The 16,268-nt window shown below is 50.1% G+C and overlaps 1 protein-coding gene across 2 annotated transcripts in view; it reads left to right on the top strand.

The window, feature by feature from the left end:
* The window catches only part of PLA2G2C (phospholipase A2 group IIC), a 19,009-nt gene that overhangs the window by 510 nt on the left and 2,231 nt on the right, over nucleotides 1–16,268 (top strand). For both annotated transcript variants that reach the window (XR_002126685.1, XM_019666649.1), the window contains exons 2-4: nucleotides 6,054–6,169; nucleotides 8,036–8,180; nucleotides 9,942–10,045. Coding sequence is in view for 1 of the 2 variants with exons in the window: in XM_019666649.1 (XP_019522194.1) it covers nucleotides 6,130–6,169; nucleotides 8,036–8,180; nucleotides 9,942–10,045 (289 nt within the window). In the remaining variant the exon portion in view is untranslated. The remainder of the gene's footprint in view (nucleotides 1–6,053; nucleotides 6,170–8,035; nucleotides 8,181–9,941; nucleotides 10,046–16,268) is intronic.

Here is a 16,268-nt window from a genome sequence, read left to right as displayed (position 1 = left end):
CTGGCACAGGGGCGGAGGCCAGGGAGGCGGCAGGGAACCTGGCCTGGCCTCTCCTGCCTTCCTTCCTCTCTTCCTCTTCCTCACCTCGACTGCCTGGTTCCCCCATCTCCTGGGGAAGAGGGCCTCCCAGAGGAGGAGAGCCCTGGTGGGGAGCAGTCAGCTTGCCCCAAGCCAGTTCTATGACTTTGGGTCAGGCTCTGAGCCTGTCAGTGTCCCCAGTTTTCAGATGAAGCTGCGGGAAGGCATGATTCCAGGGAACCCTAGAATCTGAGTGGCTGCTTTCGGGGCAGCTGCTTGAGTTAGGGACCACTCGCCTGCCTTATCTGTCCTCCGTGCAACTCTTTCCACACCACGTCCTTGACCTCCTCATTTCCACATCAGCCCCCCACTCCCGGGTCACATCCAGAACCTTGTTCTCAACGACATCTGCACCTGCTTTACCCTCCTGACCACGGCCTCCTACAGTTTCAGCAACTCATTTTCAGTCACTTGTACCACATTTGCCTTTCAACATCTTTGAGACTCCAGTCTGTGGCTCATTCTGCTTTCTCCCTTCCTAGCAACCTGCTGCTTCTTGATCCTATAGAGTCCCTGGGCCTTTACCCGAGCCATTTTCTTGCAAGAGTCCTCCATATCCTTGTCCTGCTTTCTCTCCATCCCTCCCACTCAGTGAGACCCCAGTCAGCCTGCTGACACCCAGGTACTGAAGAAACCTTGACCAACCAGCCACGTTACATAGACGGAATGGCAGCGTGTGGTCTCCAACCTCAGCTGGACCCTAAACTCTGCACACACATCCTTCCACTCCCCCCAGCTCGGTTCTGTCTTCTTTCTGCTCAGTGGCTATTTCAAACCTTGTCCTCCCTGCTGAAACCTCCTACCTCTTCCCTTCCCTCTTCCCACTCAGAAGGTAAACTTACTTCTCTCTTCAGAGAGAAAATAGAAGCCATCATATGGGAATGTTCTCAGCTTTCTGCCATCAGACCTACAAGCTTGCCTGCTTTTGTCTCCTTGCTTTCCTTTCTCCCTCCTGCCCTGATGGGAGGGACCCGCACCTGCCCTCTGATTCTGTCCAGGATGACTGCTTCTCCATGACAGCCTTGAAACCCGTTCTCTGCCACAGGGCCACCCGTGTACACACCCTCACCACACTCCGGGCCTTTGTTCCTGCTGTCCCCTCTGCCTAGAAGTTTCTTCTCTAATCTCCCCAACCCTTTACTCCCCTTCCTTTACATATGCTCCCTTAACCTTCAGAACCCAACTTGACGGGTGAAGTCTTTCTTCCACGATGGAGTTAGGTGGCTTCAGAAGGAGTCCTGACTGGACAGTGTCTGCCAGACACTGTTCTAGACTCTTGGAATATGCAGATGAATACTTTAATGATAATATTGTTAGAAGATAACATTAGTAGACATTCAAGAAATGTATTCTCAGAAGAAAGCATTAGGAGTCATTACCTAGCATTGTGGCAAAATATCTGTTATCATTGTCTGTCCCGGACACATGGAACAGGATTGCAATATGTAGTCCTGTTCTGAAGATGTTCAGTTGGGGTGTGAAGACACATCGGATACCCATAAAGAGTTACAAATCAGATTATTCGCCATACAACTTGAGCCAAGGCTGGAAGAGCGGGCACAGGCTGGACGTGATTATGTGCCAACTGATTGGCATCGACAGGAAGTTCTTTTGGGGCTACGAAGGAGGCGATCATTTCAGCTGTGGTGTTTCTGCCCATCTCATAAAGGAAAGCGCCTATTCTGTGAGAGCTGCTGGTGAGGGCGTGGGCTGGGCAGGCCTCCTGCAAGGGTCACCCCCTCACCCACCCCAGACATCCAGGGAGGCATCTGAGGCCCCAAGAAGGGGCAGGACGTGGCGGTTTGAGGAGCTGAAGGCTTTGCAGCTCTGTGCTGGTGGCTCATTTCTTGTAAATGGTTCTATCAGAAATATCTAAGCAATGCTCTTCCGCCCTTCAACGCCCACCCAGAAAAGATGAAAGTGGATTCTTCATCAGCTATTTTAATAGCATCTCAGAATTATGCAATCGTTTGGAAAATCAAATTGGCTTTTCACCCCCTTTGTGCGTGCGTGTGTGTGTGTGTGTGTGTGTGTGTGTGTGTGTCCCCGCACGCAGGCACGCAGGGAAATGGTGCTTGTGCCTAGGGTCTGTTTAATATTCAGCAGTATGTGCCTTTTGCTTGCTCCCGGGGGGTCGTGTAATGCACAGCACGAAATGAGAGGAAGGCTGGAGGGAAGGAAAGGCAGCTGGCCAGTCAATTGCTGTGCCCACCTGCTCTTTCAAGAGAGAGCTGACTCTGCTGCCTTTGTCTCCCATCCTTCTTTAAAGAAGGTGTCTGCAAAGGACAAACCCTGTAATGCACACGTGCAAAGTGGGTTCTCAGTCACGTGGCCAGAGGTCACCGCCATGCCAGCTCACGTGTAGACTCCCCTCCGTCCCAGCCGTGGTTCCCTCTGCTTCCCCAGCTCTCTCCCCGCGCTCCAGCCAACTTGTTTCCCAAATGGGCCCTGAGATGTTTCATCTCTGAGGTCTTCGCTCATGCCTACCCCACCCTACTCTCTTCTTTGAAGCTCATCTGAATTTACTGATCCTTCAAGGCCCATCTTAAAAGTTACCTCTTTCATGAAGGCCTTTCCAGAATGCCTTCTTCTTTCTCCCTAAACCTTATGTTTTTTCTGGTCCCTTTTGGTCCAGTGGGACGTGCCCAACCAAGATGGCATCATCCACCCTCACTGGGTCAGCCTCTCTCTAATCTTCATGACTCTTCTCCATGAAGACGGCATTAGAGAACAGCTGAGCCTCAGGGTCCCTGGCTAACGAGCAGCAGAACAGTTTTAAAACCCCAGTCCGGCTGAGTCCAAAGCTCACCCTGCACCCCAGAGCCCCCTCCCCACTCAGTCTGACTTTCCTGCTTGGCACTTCATTTGTACCCACCTATTGCACCAATTGTAGGCGTTGCAGGCACGGCCTCTCGAGTCAAGGCTTGAGTTTGAATCCTGGCTCCATCACTTGCTAGCTGTGGACCTTGGGTAACTGATTTAACTTCTCTGGACCTCAGTTTCCATATCTGTAGAATGGAGATGGTAAGAATAGGATTGTCGTGAGGGTGAAATGAGAGAATACGTGGAAGGGTCTTAGCACAGTGCCCGACACATGTAAGTGCTTGGTGAGGGTTAATGCTCATTATTGTACTGTTTTCACCGTACAGTGACACCTCCTTCAGTAGGTTATGAGCTTGTGTCTGAGTCCCCTGCTTTGCCCACACAGCGCCTACTTCATGGTAGGTGTTCGGCAAATGAGAACTAAATTAATGATGATGGTGATGCTGGTTTCACAGCTGGCTTTTCTTCTGAGAGATCCAGCAAGCTGCCAATTGGTACCCCCAAAGATATCTGGCTCGAAGTCTAAATGACCTCGCCCAGGGCTGGGCTAAAGGCAGGAGCTTCGGTTTCTAAGCAGCTTGTCCCCAAAGAGCATTTGGCCTCTTTTTGAACAAAGCAACTTCTAGATTTTGGAGTCTATACCCAATGGCCTACTCTGCCTGTCCTCGATCCCATTAGAGATGTTGACTGAGATGGTGGATGACCTTCAAGCAGAAGGTGAACGGGCAGATACCCTGGTAGCGAGACCAAGAGGCTGACACAGTTAGTCATGCCCCCTAATGCATCAGCTTACCGAGGGGACCTGCAAGAGGGAAGTTTCAGATATTGAAACTTAACCCTTGAAGCACTATAGTTCTTTTATTATTTCCCCCATATTTTGAAAACCATTAACAAATATATTGCCTACTTCCCGGTCTAATTAAACAGAACATATACAACATAGCAATTGACCTTGGCTACTGTTTACCAAGCGCTTTCCCTGCCTTCAGGAGCTTGTTAAATCTTGCCAGTAATCCACTGGGGCCAGAGCCACTGTCTCCACCTCACAGATGAAGAAGGACGTCTCGGGGAGCGTAAATGGCTCTATCGGGAAGTGGCGGAGCCCCACTCTAACCCTACGTAGACTCCAGAGTTATTTGCTCTTCATCTTTGCAGTCTCTTGCACAATGCAGCCTTTCCCTGGTGACACAAAGTCAGTAATTGTGCTCCAGGTGCAGTACTGTTGATGTGGCTGGAGCCATCTGCCCCTACACTCACTGGCCCCAGGTTCGCAGGCTCGGTCACTTAGCGTCTTAACCATTTCTCCCTCTGCTTTGCCTTTCTACCAGAAGCAGCCACTCGAGCTTAATTCCTGTTCACCTTCTGGGTCTGAGAAAAGGAAACTGATGCTTTGCTAGAACTGTGTCTTAAGTAAGAGCCAAGTGGCATCTACTTGGATGCTGGAGTCGTTTTGGTTCTGTTTTCTCAACCGTATTTTGGATAGATACAGCCCTTGGTTCAACGGCCCACAGGTTATAGGAGGTGAGTTCACTGCTCCTCTCTCTCAAATCAAAGGCATTTATTTTATATGATTGTATACAGGAGCACTGAACTCACCTCTTACATTCGTGGGGTTAGATTCGCCTCCCTGAACGCAGACTCTGAGATGGAGAAGTGCATTTGCTGGAAGGCTCCCGGGACAGACACCTATCAGGAAGTGGGCAAGGCAAGATTGGGGAGAGGGAGAAGCTTGTCTCAGGAGAAGAGCACACAGTTGGTGCTTACTAAGAGTCTGTGCCTTTTCATTACCGGTAATGCCCCCAGGTCCCCTTCTTTGTCTCTCCAAAGAGCCATCGCCTGCTCACTTGAAAGATGTGAGACCTTCCTCATAGACTAAACCGTCCCACAGGCTCAAAAGAGAAAAAGGAAGCCAGCCTGTAGAGATGGAACCTAATTTAGAAACATCCATGCAGCATTTGAAACAAAGGCAGGCTGGGACCAGGCCCGGTCAAGGCCCAGCCTCGCGGCGTCCTCCGGAATTTTGCCTAAGAAGGCGAAACTAGCAAAGGCACCTGCTTAACTCCCAGGGCTCTGCGGCAGGACCCTCATTTAGAAATGTTCCTGGGAAACTTTGCCACAGAGTGTAACTCTAGCCAAAGCTCTGCGCAGGCCCAATTCTCTAGGCTCAACTGAGCTTTTGTTCATACTCCCAAGTCCTGATGTTATCAGATTTCGCCTGATGTATGATGGGCGCATAAAGACCACTTGTATTTAAAGAGAGCTATTGACTGATGGGGGGAAGGGGGTCTCCACGTGATGGCATGGGGCACTGAGCCTACATTCTCCCCTGTTGTCCTGTGGGAGGCGAGCCGAATATGGGTACCATTACCACTGCTGAGAGTAACGGGAAGGGTGTCGTTACCTATTACAGCATTTCATAGGACAATGCTGTAACTTTTACTTGCATTATTTCAGTTGGTCCCCACGAGTCATTGCAGTAGGGTGCTGTGTGAGGGCAAGGAAGTTGTTGACACTCTCTGGGCCTCAGTTTTCCCATCTCTAAAATTATAATAGAGCCTCTCAAGTTTCTCTGAGGATGAAATAATGTAATATTCATGAAGCCTTTAAAGAACACAGCACCCAACATTTAGTACTTTCTTCATGAATGCTGGAAATGATTGATAGGCATTTTCAGCGTCACTTTAGGGAGAGGAAACCGAGGGGCTAAATTTATGAATAAGATACCTGGGCATGAAGGAAGGAAAACACTGGTGGGAGTGGGGGGTGGGGTGCCATGCAAATAGGGCTTGATTTTCCTGTGCTGGATTTCCATCACGAACCTGTATATGCCTTTAAACTTGGGAACAGAGGAAATACTGAGTCCTCAAAAGAAAAAAGCAAATGAAAAAAGAAAAAAGGGATAGTGTTACCATAGAAAGAAAAATAAAAAAGACCAAAACACTTGCACTTTTCACACAATTGAAGCCGTTTTATCTTTATGTTTCGGTCTAAATACCAGCAAGAGTATCATATTCACAGAAAATTAGGCTCGAAAAGGATCACGTTGTTCTGAACCCTTTATTGAGGGTTTGGCTTTTGAAGGCTGGCACTGCAGTTTGGGTTTTCACACCCGCGTGGACTCACCTCATTGTGGTCACTTCCTCCGCGAACAGGAGTTGAACCGGCAGACCCCTCGAAAGCAGACGAAGCTGTGATCCTGGCGCCTTGGACCCCCTGGTCTCCTTGGGAATGAAGGTCATCGGGGTTCTCATGGTTTTTGCCTCCTGCCGTAAGTTGTGAGCACCTGGGAGAGCTCCCAGGCGCTGTCCTCCTGTTTGTGTGTCTGTCTGGGCGGGCCCACCTGAGGTGGCATCAGGTGAGGGGAAATCAGGTGTCACTTGAGAGAATCAGGAGTGGGACAGGCTGCCACCAAAGCCCTCCTGCTTCTGTTTCTTCAGCAAAATGGGCTGCTGCCAGCATTGGGGTCTCACCAAATTTCTAGGAAATCAAAGGTAGCCACCGTTTGCTAAGAAAGAGGGTGTTTGACTGTTTTACCACACACACCCTCTTCAGGAGTCTTTCTTTTGGATGCTTAGTTGCCTTTATTTAAAGTCACGTTGATTCCAGAACAAAAAACGCAGACATATATCTACCTAGTTTGGGAACAGCTATTTCCAATCAGAGAGGCATGCTTATGGTGACTCCTGGAATAATTGGTAATTATAAGTCATTGCCACCAGGAGATCAGATTGCATACCTCTGCAAAGTGAAAAGAATGTAAAGGGAACAGCATTAGTTCTGTTGGAAAACGCTTCGACTCTTTGATTAGTTGAGTAGATATTTGTCCAAATCTCTTTTTCTATCTGGTTTAGCTGTGGAGCAATAACTTTTGGGTCCCAAAGTCAAAATGTCAAAAATGGGGTTCCCATTTTCTCTTAGTAAGTCCTGGAATTTAGTGACCCATATGCAGGAAAGGCCACTTGTGCTGCCCTGTGACCAGGAACTGTGGTCCCACCCTCTCTCCAGGGACTGCTTGGGCAGCAGTGACCACACCCAGGCTTTGGCCACCTCTCTGGTGCTTTGTGACAAGATATCCAAAACCACAGTAAGAGATGGGGAGGCTCCTGGGAAAACTCCCCAAAGCCCTCTTTCTCTTTTTCTCTTTTTCAAGTTCATGTTTTTATTTTTATTGCAAAATTAATATATGCTTGTAACTAAAAGGTAAAATGAATATAGAGTAACATCCTTCCCAGACCCCAATCCTTTTCCTAGTCCCAGGTGTAATCACTTTTAAGAGTGAGGCATACATCCTCCAGGCCTTGACACATTTAAAACATTGTAATGGAAAAGTAATACATGCTCATTGTAAAAAATAAACATCAGACAGCATAAAAGTATGTAAAATAAATCTTGCCTGTTTTTCTCTCCACCTACCTCAATCTCATTGCCTACAGATATTGCTATTAAAAGTAGTATGTTTTCAAGACATTTAGTTTTTATCCCCCTGTCAGTGGGAATGTGGGTAGTTTCCAATTTCTTGATATCACAAACAATGCCGCAGTGAACATCCATATATATATATATATATATATATATATATATATATATATATATATATATATATATATATCCCGCTTTTGTAAGCAAGTTTTAGAAGTAAAAATTGCTGAGTCCATGTGTTTGCCGTTAAAAAAAAAAAAGGATCGAAAGCATCTTTTCTGCCTCTTAAGTATTTTGTTTCTTCTGTGAGATTATAAGCGCCCTGTGATATTTGTCGGGACTGGAATTTCTGGTTTTGAACTTTTCCCGTTAATGTTTAACATCAGACCTCAGGTGTTTCTGCCTAGGTTGGTGGGGTTTTTTTACTTTTAGGGGAAGGCTGTAGTTTGATGGTGTTCTGAGCATCATGGAAACTGGGTTCTCACCCCGGGCTAGTAAGAAACTAGCTGTGTGACACAGCAGCTGGCTCTGATCCTATCTTCTTCCCCATTCAAGGGGCTGACGATCCCAGCACGCTGTGCCATCACACTCGGGGGTCTCCTGATCTCCGGCTCACGGGGCCTCCTGGGATCCCGAATGCAAAGCCCTCTCGCTAGGGGGCGCCAAGGCTGCCTTGCTCTCATTGCACTTTTTCTTCTTATTTTCTCGTTGGCAGTGATGGCCTCCACTCACAGCAGCTTCTGGCAGTTTCAGAGGATGGTCAAACACATCACAGGGCGGAGCGCCTTCTTCTCATATTACGGATATGGCTGCTACTGTGGGCTAGGGGGCAAAGGGACCCCCGTGGATGACACTGACAAGTGAGTGCAGGGCTCTGAGGCCTCCTGTCATTTAATTTGCATTGAGATCCCTGCTTGAAGAGAGAGAAGGCATTGGGACTCTTGCATTGCAAGTAATAGAAACCAATTCAGGTGAACTGAACATAAAAAAAAAAAAGAAAATGAATGTGAGTGGAAGGGAGGTCTTGAGGAACCCAAGGCCAGGGTTGGCTTCCTGAACAGGAAGCATTCCTATGACCTTGCACGTGCTTTATTTCTCTGCTGTCACCATCTTGAAATTCTTAAATTTTCATTGTGCACCAGGCCTTGCAAATGATGCAGCCAGTCCTGCTCAGAGCTCCAGAAACATTTTCAATTGTCAGTTCTCTTGGCAAATGTGGTCTCTCAGCTGCCCAGTTTTTGCTTATAGGCGCAGCAAGACTGACCCGCTGTCTCCCAGTCCTAATTCCATACTCTGGGAGAGAGAATCTGAGTCGCCCAGTTTGGAAAAGTTGTCCACCTGGATGAGGTCACACGGCACCAACCTGGCTCGCCAGGCCTGCTCCAAGGATGGGGGTGGAGGAATGTGAGTTCCTAGAAAAAACGAAGGTTGGTGTCATCTGGCAAAAGTACAGGAGGTAGGAAAAAGGATAATGTGTGTGCCATTTCATTGGAAGGAATAGAAACAAAATGTGCCTCGCTCCTTTCAGCCTCCCCTGGATAAATATGTCCCCCACAGCGGGCCTGAAGTGTCACTCCTGGAGCTTGGTGCCTCTGGGTTGGGCTCATGAGACATGAAATGTTCCAGCTGGAATCCCTGGAAGGAAACTGACACTGATGAAATGCCCACTGAGTGCCGAGCACTGGGATTGGTGATTTGCAGTCAGGACCTAATTTAATCCTTGTAGCAAATGGCTGAGACAGTGTTACCATCCCCATTTTACACGTGACAACAGTGAGGACCCACGAAACCTAAGTGGCAAAGCCTAAAGACATGAGCAACCAGGTGGCAAAGTCAGGATTTCAACAAGAATTTGCCTGTTTGGGGGCCCTTTGACACTCTGTGCCTCCTCTGTCCAAATTCAAAGGCTGATGAGAAACCTAACACTATTAGCCAAAGAAGACAGACGGCAAAGAGCCCCTCTTGCAGACTGGGATGGGGAGAGGGGAAGGCTGAATGTCTGGCCCAGGGCATCAGTCGAAAGCATTTGCTTTCCCATGTCTTAGGATTCATTCCCAGGTTTCTGCATCCCTGTCCCTCAGACACTGATTGAGGAGGTGACCCAAGACTGTTACCCATCTGTTTTCTCCCCGCAAATATTCTCCCTTCCTTCCCCCCAGCCAACCAAGCACCATGAGAATAAGAACTAAAGGATTATGTATGTTTTTACTATCACTGTGCTTGGCACATAGTAGGTGCTCAGTAAAAAGTCATTCAATGAATGAACGAGTGCAGCAGACCTAACGTTGAGTCCTGGGCCCATCATTTTCCAGCTGTGTACTTTTGGGAAATGCACCTCTCCAAATCTCATGTCCTCCCCTAGGAACGGGGGACAATGATCGTACTTCATAGGGTTACTGTGGGGAGCTAATGAGATAGGTACTAGACAGGGCCCACTAAATGTTAGTGGGCATTCATATTATTTTTAATATCATCAGGAATTTACTTCCCTACCTTCAGCGCCTTTTCGCCCAGGGTGGAGGCAGGTGAGTCCTTTCTAGTTCCCACCAAGGTCCTCCAGCTGACTCCCCAGGGCCCACCCACAGGTAAAGCCCTTCACCTCCCTCTCGTCTGGCCCCCAGGTGCTGCCTGGAGCATGACTGCTGCTACGAGAAGCTGAAGCAACTCGGCTGCCAGCCCGTGTTGAACAGCTATCAGTTCCACATCGTCAACGGCACCGTGGTCTGTGAGTAGCCTCTCTGTGGGGAAGTGTCTTTGAACCTGAGCCTTTCCTTAATGTCTGCCTCCTCGAGGACCCAGAGAACATTTAGGAAATAGATTTTCCCCAAGAGCTTTGAGATGAAAAGCAGCAATTGCCAGGTCGCTCCTGCGCACAGCTGTACCCAGCATCCTCTGGGAGCATGGAGCCGGTGTACATAGTATGTGCTCAATAAATTGTTGACTTGCGATTACATTGAATTTTGCAGCTTTCGCTTGGCAACTGTTGCTGTTGAGAACATTCCTCCTTATGTCTGTCATGTGTTAGCAAAGCAGCTCAGCTGTCTTTCAGTTGAACAAATATTTGTTAAGGGTGATTGCGTGCCAAGCACTGTGATAGGTGCCGTGGGGGACACAAAAGTAATAGGAGGGGACTGGGAAGGGAACGCACATTGTCACTGAGGCCATTCAACAAGGAGGGCAAAGGACAAGTGTGGGCAAGTACTGAGTGTCCAGTAGGTGGGGAGTGGCCCCTGATATCTTGGGGGATGTTCTGGGTCTCCTGGGTGTAGGTGTGTGTAGGGCAAGGTGGGTCTAAAGGGCAGCATATTCAAAGCCTCCTTGTGAATGCCACTCCTTCCAGCAGAGCCTGTGGTTCAAATGTCCCTAAGAATGTGCGACTCACCTCTTACCTCGCCTGTGGAGTTACACCCTTCCTCCCCATGTGTGTTTATTCACAGCTGTGTGTGTGTCTTGGAGTTCATGTCTCTTCCCCAGGTCAGGGAACCACTGTCTCCCTTCCCCTCATCTCCCCGCTTTAGGGGGTGCTCAGTGCTTATACCCCAGGTCTCCTCAGCACCCCCCACCTAGGGCTCTGGCTCAGGATACACCAAGACAGACCAAGAGTCAGGACTGTGCAAGTCTCCCTGGTCCCAGGGGTGAGATCTGCAACTCAGCGGGCTCGGGCCGCAGACCCCTGCCACTGGAGGGCCAGCTTCAGCTGGGTCTGCTTCTCAGCCTCCATCGTGCCCTGCCCCGGGCATATGTCAAGGGGGAGGGAACCCCCCTTTTTTCCAGGAGAGTTCAAGAGACTTCCTGTGTTGGAGCTGTCTGGCCGTGACCATCCTCAGGCTTAAAGCAAAGTGTCTCTTCTGTGAGGACCCAGGGCCACGTCTAGGAGATGGGAAGGGATCAGGGCTTAGTGCGGGAGCCGGGGCGGGGGCGCCAGAGGAGCCTGCCCACAAAGTATGGTTTGCTGCGGCCTGTGATGCCCTCTGGAGACCAGAGACCAAGCTTCTGACAACTTCTTTCCACCCCTTTAGGTCCCACACCCAGGATGTGGGGGAGGGGTTGGGGACAGGCCTGGCTGCTGGGTGACGAGGGAGGGGGCACACACAAAGGCTCCCCCTGACTCTTCCGGGCCTGGCTCATGGACCTCCTTTCTGCTCCCTGGTTTCCTCTCACCTCTTTTCATCTTGATCTGTCATGTCAAGTGTTACCTTAAAATGGTTGAAAAGGCATCTTTTTAGCAGAAAATATACTCAAGAAGTGCTCTCCTGTGATGTCCCCATAAAGCATAGGGAGCAAAGAAGGGGAAGTTGCTCTGAGGAAGGAAACGGAACGTGAGTAGGTGCAAAGGACCTTCCTGCACTGTCGTCCTGGCCCAGACCAAGCCCCTGCCCTCGGCTCCAGGGGGGGTGGGGCTGGCCGTGCCCATGAGGCTTGGGCGCTCTGCACCTGGAGTGGCTCCTTTATCATCCCTCCCATGTGGGGGTCAGAGCCATAGCCCAGGACCCCAGGAGATGGAGGGGCTGGAGGAAAGTGACCTGGGGCAGAGGCTGGAGCCCCAGGAGGTGGCATGCAGAAACGTCCTCTGCTTGGCACTGGCTGGATGGTGGCAGGAGCTGCAGGCAGGGAGACACAGGGCGGGGGGCCGGACTGGAAAGCTCGTGGCCTGGCTGTGCTTTCTAAGAGGCTGCCAGGGGCACTGAACAAGGCAGCCTCAGGCCCTGCTCTCTTGGCGTTCTCCAGAACTGAAAGCACCCTTAGAGATCATCCAGACCAACCCTGCATAGTAGCGATGGAGAGACTGAGGCCCAGAGAGGGGAAGGGCTTGAGCCAAGTAACAGTCAAGAGAGAAAAACGCATGTGTCTGAGCCCTTCCAGGACTCTGGCACACACTGCCTGCCTGAGTTTTCTGGGCTTCAGTCTGTTCATCCATAATATAGGTGCAGTAGCAACAACTGCAGGTTATGAGCATCTGTGACAGCACCTGGAACCCCCATGATAAGCCTTTGAGGTGGGCATTATTCTCCCCATTATCCAGGAGGACCATGAGGCTCAGAGAGGTTAAGGGAGATGGCCAAGGTCACACAGCCAGGGAAACAAGAGTTGGGATTTGGACCCAGGTCGTCTGACCCCAGAGCTGGTGCTCCTGCCTCACGCCATCCTCCCCAGTGGCAAGGGGCTGTCGGGAGGGCGATGGGGATGCATTTGATTGGGGGGCTCACACAAATAAATGTAAGTCTTCCTGTCTGCAGCACTTTCATCAGGATGCTCAGCCCTGGCCCAGAGGGCAAAGAAAGGCAGATGGAGTTTGCTCCTCTGCAGTGCCCTAGATCTCTCTGTTTGAGCTCTGTGTGCCCTGCTAAGAGCCCAGAGAGAGCGTTGGAGTCGGGCAGAGGTGGGTTCGAATCCCAGCTTCACCCCTTCTAACTGCATAATTGTACAACCACCTGAGCCTTTGGCTCCTCATCTGTAAAATGGAGATAATAATGCACCTCCTAAGGCTGCTGTAAAGAAGGACTGAATTAACCCAACCAAAGGCTCTGGTGCTTAGGGAGGGCCCTTCCTTTTAGAAGTTGAGGTTGCTTTTTTCATGGAAGTTTTCTTTTCTCTTTTACTTTGTGAAAAAGCACTGGGATTTTACTACTAGTGAGAACTTGGGATCCCTTCAATCTAATGTCATGAACCCCTTATAGAATAAAAGTTCTCCCCCCACCCCCAATTGCACTGCAGTTCAAAGAGCTGCCCTGCAAGGGTTAATTGCCCGCCCAGCCTCCAGTTCTGAAATCCTGCACCCTAGCCCAGTCCCAGGTTGCCTAGCAACCAGAGCTGCTCTGGGATGCAGTTCGTGAACAGGGGAGGGAAAGGAGAAAAACAACTTGATCTGTCCGTGTCGCTAAATGTCACTGGGACATCAGTGCAGAGAAAGGACTGTAACCCAAGCCCTGGGGCCGCTTTGCCAGGTGGGAAAGGCTGCCCTGGGGCAGCCAGGGAGATTGTTATACCCCTCCGAGTGGGCTTACATAACTACTTGGCATTCGCAAGGGACTCTAAGATCAGTCAGTGGCGACAGCCCCCTCCACCCACACATGCATGCATATGTCGTGTGGGGCGGAGCCTGGCAGTGGGAGACAGACCAGGTTCCAGCTAAAGGTACCACTATCTCCTCCATCTCGGAGCCTCTGACTTCTCCCTCTGCCAAAGGTGGTAACCATTGGAATTTGGAGTTTGCAAAGATCTTCCTCCTTTACTACTGAATTTGATCCTTGCGACACCTCCACTCACTGGCACGTCACCGTTTTTCTCTCCTAACATTTGTCTCCACCTGAAATTACCTTGTTGACTTTTGCATCAACTTTGCCCCCAACTAGCATGTGAGTTCCAGCAGAGCAGGGCACAAGCCTGTCTTGTTTAAGGGACACTTGTTCTCACAGGGCCCACAGAGAAGGATACCCCTGGGGCTATGCAATGTGGGGTCTGCTGGCTCAGACCCATGTCCCCAGATCCTAGCCAACAGCCGGAGGCCATGTTACGAACGCATTACCTGTTTGTTTGATGAGTGAATGAATGAAAAAAAACCTCATTAAATGGTCATTGAAAGTAGCTTTTATCCCCATTTGAGAGCTGAGGACACAGGCTCCAAAAGAAGCATCTTGCCTGAGATCCTAAAGCATGCAGGTAGTGACAGGTGCTATGAAGCATCTGAAAATCAGGCGACAAGCTAAAGGATAACAGCGGCAGAGGGGAGGGAAGGATTGCTACTTTAGGTGGCAGAGGAAGGCCCCTCTAAGGAAGTGGCACCTGGGCAGTGTGGTAGGAGCAGAGGAGTCAGGAAGGAGGTGAGATGAGGTTGAGCCTCAGACAGGGCCGTCTCCCTCAGGGCTGGGCGGATGGGGTAAGGAGCTGGCCTTCCACTTCAATTGCCTTTGAATCAGGGAGTAATATGTACTAATTTTGTTTTAGGAAGATCACTCTGACCACTGTGCAGAGGAATTAGGGGGAGCCATTAGTGGACTGTTTCAGTAGCCCTGGGGAGACGTCACCATAACTTGGATCAAACCGATGAAGTGGAGATGGAGAAAAGTGTCAGGTGCTGGGTGTATTTTGGAGGCAAGTCGCCAGGACCTGTTTATGGATTAGGTGTAGGGTGTGAAGAAAAGAGAGGCTGTGCCTGGAGTTCTCAGCCTGAGAAGCCGTAGATACTGGGCTTGTGCAGATGGCGGACGAGCAGACTATGAAGGCACAGCAAGATCTTGGCACAAGCCATATTGAGTTTGAGATGCATGTCAGATCCCCAAGGGGAGAGTCAAGTGGACACAAGCATATTGGAGTCTGGAGCTCAAAGGAGATGTCCGGGCTAGAATGAGACCTGGAGTGTCATCAGTGCTCAGGTGGTATTTAGAGCCCTGAGATTGAACAGAGCAGCCAAGGAGAGAATGTAGAGACGAGCCTGGGGCACAGGCAGTTAGAGGCCTGGCAGCCGGCCTGGGTTAGCCGTAGGCAGGAATGCGGACCTTATTGCTTCGTCTCATTCATGGAAGTGTATTTCATGGAACGAGAAAGAATATCCTGAAGCTGTCAGTTCCATTCTTCATGCCTCAGTTTCCCCGTTAGCGAATTGGAAGATGCAGCATCTAGATTTAGGCTTGTCTGGAAAAGACGGTTTCCGAAGATGGCATCCCTTGGCCGAGGGCTGCCTCTTCTTCCAGGTCATGATAAGCCTGATCCTACTATAGCTGTGAGATGCCTGCAGAGAGAGATGATGGCCCACAGCTGCGGGCCACTGCCCAAGGTCAGTTCCAGAGTCCTGGGGACTGAGCAAGCCTTTAGAAATAGAACTGAATGCCAGGAGAGAATTATATTCCACGCACCGGGAAGGATCAGAAGATAAAGAAGACGAGAAGAGGGGTGTGAGAAAAAGGAAGAGGAAGCTTGAACTGAGATGGAAGAAAGAAGAAATGGAAAAGAAGAAGAGAGGAACTGAAGACAAAGAGATCCAGAGAAAGAAAGAAGGACAAGAACGAGCAAAGGAGAGGAGGGAGCCGAGGCTGGGGGAGATGCGTCTCACCTCAAGTTTGCAGAGAGGCAGCACCTGGGCGAGACATCACGTGGCGGCAGGCCCTTCTGGGAGGACAGCGAGGTTGAATGGAGGGGGAGTGTTATGTCCAAGTAATCCTCGTTTCCTGAGAAGACCGGCCGTGGACCAGGTGGGCCCCTGCAGCACGCGATGGCTGCCCAGGATGGGAAGCAAGGGGCATGCTGGGTAAGCCAAGGTACAGCCAAGACAGACCTGGACATGGATGTGGACAGGGGCTCTTGAGGGAGTCCGTGGGGTTGCTGGAGCTTGATGGGATCTCGAAGGATTTTCACAGATGGAGAAGGGGGAGTGTGAGGGCAAAAGTGATCCCGGCAGCAGGGACAGTGGGAGTGGCAGGAACCGAGAGCCAGAGGCACGAACAGCCCTGGCAAATTTCACGCAGGTGAATGGAGAGGTGCTGCTGAAGCGGAGGGTGGGTGCCGACATGTATTGAGAAATCAAGTCTCCTGGGAGCTGTGGGAGGACAGCTTCCTGCAGGAGTTGTGGACCTCGGAAAGGGAGAAAGGCAAACAAACGGACTGTAGCCAGCGGGTCCACCTGAAGAGGGAACATGAACATGATAATAACGGGCATTTATAGAGTTATAGAGCCCTCTCTGTGTGCCTGGCACATGCAACCACTCCATCTGTCAACAACAACGACGAAAATCCTCACAACGATGCTGTGAAGTAGACACCGTTGTTTATTTTTGACACTATTATTTTTAATCACCATTTTATAAATGAGGGTACTGAAGCTAACTTGCCCAAGCTCAACAAACCAGGAGTCTGGCTGCCGCCCTTTCTCACCCTGAACCCTCAAAAGAGAGTGCAACTGGGGCAGTTATCTAGAAAGAGGAAGCTGTGCCTTCGACATCCCACCCCAGCTA

Source organism: Hipposideros armiger, unplaced genomic scaffold (assembly GCF_001890085.2).
Source record: "Hipposideros armiger isolate ML-2016 unplaced genomic scaffold, ASM189008v1 scaffold_477, whole genome shotgun sequence".
Lineage (NCBI taxonomy): Eukaryota > Metazoa > Chordata > Mammalia > Chiroptera > Hipposideridae > Hipposideros > Hipposideros armiger.
This window is presented reverse-complemented; position numbering and strand designations above follow the sequence as displayed.